Source organism: Anneissia japonica, unplaced genomic scaffold, assembly GCF_011630105.1.
Source record: "Anneissia japonica isolate Jap-2015-1 unplaced genomic scaffold, ASM1163010v1 scaffold287835_len3118868_cov185, whole genome shotgun sequence".
NCBI lineage: Eukaryota > Metazoa > Echinodermata > Crinoidea > Comatulida > Comatulidae > Anneissia > Anneissia japonica.
This window is the reverse complement of record NW_022737223.1, coordinates 15,815-22,860: the sequence shown is the minus strand read 5'-3', so window position 1 is coordinate 22,860 and position 7,046 is coordinate 15,815. Positions and strand designations below refer to the sequence as shown.

At 36.4% G+C, this 7,046-nt stretch overlaps 1 protein-coding gene across 1 annotated transcript; it reads right to left on the bottom strand.

Moving 5' to 3' along the window:
* Positions 1-3,171: 3,171 nt before the first annotated feature.
* On the bottom strand, positions 3,172-5,101 carry LOC117117226 (ferrochelatase, mitochondrial-like). The gene has a single exon (XM_033261467.1). It carries the CDS (start codon positions 4,941-4,943, stop codon positions 3,660-3,662), a length of 1,284 nt encoding a protein of 427 aa, XP_033117358.1. The 5' UTR covers positions 4,944-5,101; the 3' UTR covers positions 3,172-3,659.
* Positions 5,102-7,046: the final 1,945 nt, after the last annotated feature.

The window sequence follows — 7,046 nt, the reverse complement described above, 5'->3', positions numbered from 1 at the left end:
ATCTCGGAAATCCGTCTTTCCGAGATAAATTATCTCGGAAAGACGTCTTAATAAGTATTTATTCCATGTTTCCATGATAATTATCTTGGAAACTCGGAAACGCGGAAGGTCACTTTAAGCTTCCGTAATTTTGTGATAATTAGGAACGGTTTTGTGAAATCATAGGTTTTAAAAAATGGCCCTTTTGGAATTATTGGGGGGTGCGTCCGCACCCTTTGCACCCCCACCCCCCGCCTACGGGCCTGTTACGGACCTGCACTTAATAGGCTAATATTACCATTACCAACATTTTTCTCCTGAGAAAGGCCTATGCTACACATTGTGGAGTAGAATGGAGTAGCTTGGTGGTTAAGATGCCTTTCAATCCCCAGGGCCTGGCTTCAATTCCTGTGACAGTAGGATTTTTCTCACGACCTAAAACGACGTCTAATTTGAAACTTGTTTATAAAGCATAACTGGGCCTTGTGGGAGCTAAACAGGTAATAAAGAACAAACAATAGGAACATTATCATCATTTCAATTTTTAAAATACGTCCATGATGATGTATAAAAAGTGACAGATAAAACTTCACCTTATCACGAATGTTACATTTTTTATTTGTTCCATTAAGTTTGGTTGAAAGTGTTCACAAGAATACTTAATCAATATAAGGCAATAATATGCAGCAGAATATGATAGGATTCATTCAAATTTGTTTTATTCTACAGTGACGTGTCAATCTTAACAGGATATACGGACCTTAGCCTAATATAAAACTTGAAATTATTGCCACTTGGAGTTCTAAAGATGGGGTTGCTTGCTTATTGACAATTCTTAGGCCAATGATGTGCTGGTTATCATAGGCGTAGATCCGGGGGGATGGGGGATATTATATCCCCCGCAATATTTGACAAGGGGGGATGGTCCATTGTATCATCCCCCAATATTTTGACTATGTATGGGATAAAATGGAGCTTTACACACTTCAAAAGACTGTTACAGAAATAATTTGCACTGTCTTATGCGCTTACAAAGATGAAAATTAGCATAATGTATTAATGTTGATAACAAAATTATTTTATCTGGTACCAATCTAAGCTCTTCTTTCCTTAGATGTTAGATGTGCTTGAAAGAGAGCCACATTTCACACTGAAGGGTGTGTACGATATCAGTAATGTTATGTCAATTCCAAGAATGTTTAAGGTTATATCGGTTGATGAGGAATTTATTGATTAGGCCTATAGCAAATTGCATCAATCTATTTTGCAAAAACAAGGTTTCCAATTTCAGAGGGGGCACACCCCTGTCCGCACAAGGGCACACATTGGCGCTAACACCAGGCGCGTAACAGGGGTCTTGGGTCAGAGTGGGTATTTATTTTCCCGGTTAGTAATTTACCATACCCACCCCACCCACTCCCCATATAGAAAACAATACGACATAGGGCTTATCTTATTTATAATATAGGCCACGCACGTGTGTTTGAAACTAAATATAAGCATTTTCATCATGGTTTTATTTATTACAAACATATTCTTTCACCATCAATACACATTGAGGCCCTTCTTTTAGGTTAAAACGATCTATCTTCAATTTGTCTTCCTTGAGTTTGGGACTATTATGTGTTATGGGGAATTATGGGGAAAGATTTTCCAAAGATGGATATTTGCCCCTTGTCCCCCGGTGTTTTTAATTCTAATTTCGTTGGAGTTGATCAAAATTTCCTAAAATGTGCAATTTTTAGAGGAAATTGGCCCATGTTAACAAGAAATGCACGCGAAGCGCGCGAAATTTGAGGTTTTTAGGCACTTTCAGGGGATGAAAAGGGCATTTATAAAGGGTGGGGAAGATTTTTCAAAGATAGATATTTTCCCCTTGTCCCCCAGTGGTTACGCCATCGGGCAGCATAGATCAAAGGAGTTATGACAGTTTTTGAAGAAGAGGTTGCAGGGTGTTGTGAGTCTGGTCATTATGATATCTTCCTTTTTATTCTTGTCTTTATTTTTCTCTTCTTTTTTTTTTCTTTCTTTTCTTTTCCTCTTCTTTCTCTTTCTCTCCCTCTCACTTCTTTCTTTTCTCTTATTACCCAGCCCGGTATGACGGCTTGGTCAGCCCGGTAAAAACCATCAGGGGAGGGGCAGTTTTCCCTCCCCCCCCCCAACACTGGCTAACACGCCAATCATCCCCCCAATGAAAAATATTTGAAGAAGCATGCAATCTAAAATTTGTTGATGCTCCATCAATAACGAATCTGTTACCATACTCATAGTGACAAAATTAAAATAAGTCTAATGTTCATATCCCTGATACACTGATATTACCATATGCAATGATATAAGAATAGCATCGTTACAGTTATCGATTAGTTAAATATAAAGTCAAATTGACATGTTATAATTTGCATATTGAGTTCCTTCCACTTGACAGCGTGTAAACATTAAACAGTTTTTAAAGATAACTTAAGTTAATTTGTGGCATTAAATATTCACTGTCTGCCAAAATATCTCACAATGATTCAAATAAAATTCTGTATTTTAAAGTTCATTTAAAAGGATCAGATAAATCATTGTGTTCCAATCAGAAACAGACCGAATAAACTAGTTTTTGCTGATTTAACACATTTATGAAAAAAAATCCCTAAATTGATTACCAGCTACAGTACTATAAGGGTCCATGCAAAAGATTTTAGCAAGGGTATTTTTAACTCTCCGTTAATTGACAGGGATTTTTTTTTTCATTTAAATTTTTAATTGTAATAATTTAAGCACTACCTGTACATATACAAGCTAAGAAATTGCAATATAGAATTTATTTTTTTATATTTTTATTTTATGGCAGACAGTACATCTTAAATGATATGTTTAAAAGGGACCCCCTTCATAAATTATGTATACTGTAAATACATCAACATCTTGAGATTGTGTGAAAATTCTAAAACGGTCATGGATGAGTGAATCATCTCTACAGTCCGTTCATGTCGTCGAAAACCGTCTAAATAACAGAGCTGCACTTTGTAATATCTCACTGTTGCACTTGTAAAACCATTTCGCATGTTTTGTATTTTTTTTTTTGAAATACTATTATTGAATAATAATAGTATAATATAATAATAATAAAATATAAAATTATTGAACTCTTTCATGTTGATATAAAACAAAATTCTAATTAAATAAATACACAAAACGGTAAGGTTTTTTTAATATAGAGTATATATATTTTTAACAAAGTGCATATTTTACCAGCTAAAACTCTAATTAGTCTATACTTAAGGTTAGAGTCAGAGTGCGCCCTCACTAATTATCACAAAAATGCTTTGTAAACGAATAGAGTAGGTATACTACTACCAGCTAAATAAACAGGTACAGGTATTTTTAATACACATATATAAATTATACATCTCATTTTTTACAGGTATGTTTCAGCAGATGTCACTTAAATGCAAATTTTAGCAAATGATTTGCATATAAAAATTTACTAAAACAAAGATATTATAAAGTGCATCATAAACAAAATATTTATAAAGGTTGTATACTTTATATTATTTTAAATCTAATTCATAAGATGTTGATTACTTTTTAAAAGATAAAAACAAGGTGTAGTACTGACAGAACAACTGAGGTATCTTATATGTAAAAATAAATTTGGAATACAGTAATTAAGTGCTAATTATATTAAAATTTTAAACACTTTGATTTTCAAAAAATTGTTTGGTTTCTCCACACACTGCATTGTCACACATTGGACAACGTAATGAAAGCTGCCTTGAGCTAATCTCTCCTGATTCTAAATGACTCTTGACAACATCAGCCATTGCTTGGATAAAAGTCTCATTATCATTAAGACTATCTGCACGTCGGATGTTTTCAACACCACATTCTTCAGCAAGTTCCGTGGCATACTCTAGATCCAGTTCGTATAAGGTCTCAATATGATCGTTGACGAATGCAATTGGAATGAGCATCATATTCCTGCGACCATTTTTACACAATCCTTTAATAGCCTCGTCTGTCTGAGGTCCAAGCCACGCTGCAGGGCCAACCTTTGACTGCCAGACAAGGCGGTACTGATGAGAAAAGTTCAGTTGTTCCATCACACGCTGAACAGTCGCAGCCACCTCTTGTGGGTATGGATCTCCACGATTCACTGCCATCATTGGAAGAGAGTGTGCCGAGAACAGGAGTACAACATCATCTTGTACCTCTTTTGGGAATGTCTTTAGTTTTGCTTGTATGAGTTCAGCAAATGCTTGAATAAGACCGGGGTGTGTTGCCCAACGGTCAATGATACTCCATTGGATGTTGTTCTCATGTCCGGCATTTGCTCTCTTATTATAATGACGGAACATTGCATTAAGGCTACTACCAGCTGTTGAGCAGCTGTACTGTGGGTACTGGCTAAATGCTACTGCTCTTTTAATGCCATCTCTTTCCATTTCGTCGACTGTATCTTCAGTCAATGGTTTCACATAACGAAAACCTATGTAGTACTTGTGTGGTGCTGAATTGGGGCAGATTTCATCCAATATTTGAACCAGTCTTTTGCCTGGGATATTCGTCCATTTCTTTATAGGAGATCCACCTCCAATCTTACTATACTGTTCCTGAATTTTCGGAGTTCTTCTCTTGGCAATCCACGGAGCTAAAGTGCTTTGAGCTGGGAGTCTGATAATGTCTCGATCAGTAAAAAGACGTAGCAGGAAATCGTGTACTTCATCCGTATTCTCAGGCCCACCCATATTGAATAACATAATGCCGGTCTTTGGTTTCGGCTGCCGTTCAAACTGTTGTTGGGTTTGCTGCTGCATCATGGCTTTCCCAGTCCCATTATAAATGTACCTGACATGTGTACTAGGTAAGCATAAACTTCTCACAAACTTCGCTTTACAAGAAAGATCAAATAAACGTTGTACTTTATGTCCAGACATGATGTTACTTAAGTCACAAACTATACACAATCTAGTCATTCGTTTCGGGTTCTTCGTGGTAGTACATGTTTTGTAAAATACGTTTTTCTGGAAATTTACGTGCCAGTATAATCGTGCCGAACCGCCGTATTTACTGTTTATGTAACTATAGTTTAGTACGTGCGCCGCACTTGGTTTCGCGGATTATTTGTTTTGAACAGAATGGCGGGTGACATGTATCTTGAAAATTTGGAAGAGTTCGTTTTCGATGAAAACAGAATAGTGAGTTACTCGGCGCTAATGAACTTTCTCACGTAACTTTTAATTTCTAGGCCTACAGATCGTAAGAAGCGTTCTTGCTAATTTCATGGTATCCTAAGTTATTTGTGTGCCTTTATTTTAGGCTAGGCCTCCTCCTAGAGGGCCTAGGCCCTAGGGTAGGGGTCTAGGCTAAGCCTAGCCTAGCTTAGGCCAAGTACAGTAGTCAGACAGAAACAACTCCCTGGACAGACTTAGCCCAGCTAGGCTATTCCTAGGTAGGTAGGTACGAGCCTAGGCCTAGCTATGTTAGGAGGAACTAGTGGTAGTACTACTTTAGTAGTACTACACCTAGCACTACTACGCTAGCCGTAACTATAAGCCATATAGCATAGGCCTAGGCTAGGGAGTGTTTTTTTAGGACAGACATATAGATAGTAGGGTGGAGGAGGTGATATGCCTAGCCTAGCTGCTGTAGCCAGGCTGTATACAGAGGTTTTGGGCCTAGCTAGTTGAACTCCAAAATGTGCTAAGAAAATCCCATGGAAAATAGATGCACAGAACCGTGTTAAAGTACCGCTTTTTAAATTTACTGTTTCGTTGTAAAGTATTGAGAAATTTTTCTGGAAATTTCATGGAAATTAGCACTTATTTTACAATGTTGCACAGATGGATTTCTGTGCAGGTCTTTTATACAGTTTGGCATTGTGCCTTACCTTATGATGTTTTTTTTATAGCCCAAAATTGATTCAGCCCCTGATCCAGATTGTATAAACGCTTTCTGGTCAAAACGGCAATAATAAGTCATAATGGCAATGACCAAAACGGCAAAAACCCAAAACGGCAACACTTTCTGACCAGAACAGCAATGGACCAAAACGGCAATAGGCCTAAGTCAAAACGGCAATAAACCAAAATGGTCTATGATAGTTTTCTTTAAGAATTAAAACATATTTTCAATGTGGCCCTACATAAAACTAATTATAAACAAAGTGTACATGATTAATACGGTAAAAATGAGGCTAAGTTGTCATAGAAGTAAAAAACACGAAAGAACAACAACAACAAAAATAATAATAATATAATATAACATACAAATTCAATGGTAAAAATATTGGGGGAAACACAATATAAAAGCATAAACATTTAAATAATAAATCTTCCAAATACAGACAAAATGAGGCTAAACAATTTATGTCATAAAAGTAAAAAACATGTAATAATAATAATAAATAACACTTTAAAACATAGATAAAATGAAGCATCTAAATAATTCGTCATGTCATAGATGTGTAAAAAAAAAAAAAATAAAAACCACGATTAAATATAAAACATTCAAAGCGGGAAAAAGAGCCCATGGGAATATTCGATTTGCCTATCGGGACAATTTCAATACGATTCAGAAAATTATAAACTGTGGCCCGCACCCAGTGGTTCTTGCTAGTCTTGGCATTGATTTCGCTCCTTTGCTATCTGGTCTATGCCTATTGCCATTTTGGTACTTGCCATTGCCGTTTTGGTCTGTTACCATTTTGGTACTTATCATTACCGTTTTGGTTCATTGCCGTTTTGGTTCATTGCCATTTTGGTTATTGCCGTTTTGATCATTGCCATTTTGCTTTATTGCCGTTTAAACAGATAGTAAGGCCTGCGCAGGGAATATATCCTAATCGCAAAAATTTGGCCTAGAAATCCGTCCGCACATTTCTGAAAATAGGGGTTGATTTCTGTGCAGATTTTGCCAAAAAATTGGCTTTAATCTGATCTTAATGTATTATGCAGTATTTACGATTCTGGGCACCTATTTTCCTGGAAATTTTCCGCAAAAGTTTAAGCTAGTTTTTGAGGTATCATCCACACAATAAAAAACTTTACAGTATGGCCCCTGGTCATTGCAGTTTAGGT

Bases quoted from the DNA above. Each gene is read 5' to 3' on its own strand.
- LOC117117226 (XM_033261467.1), bottom strand. From the start codon at position 4,943: ATGACTAGATTGTGTATAGTTTGTGACTTAAGTAACATCATGTCTGGA.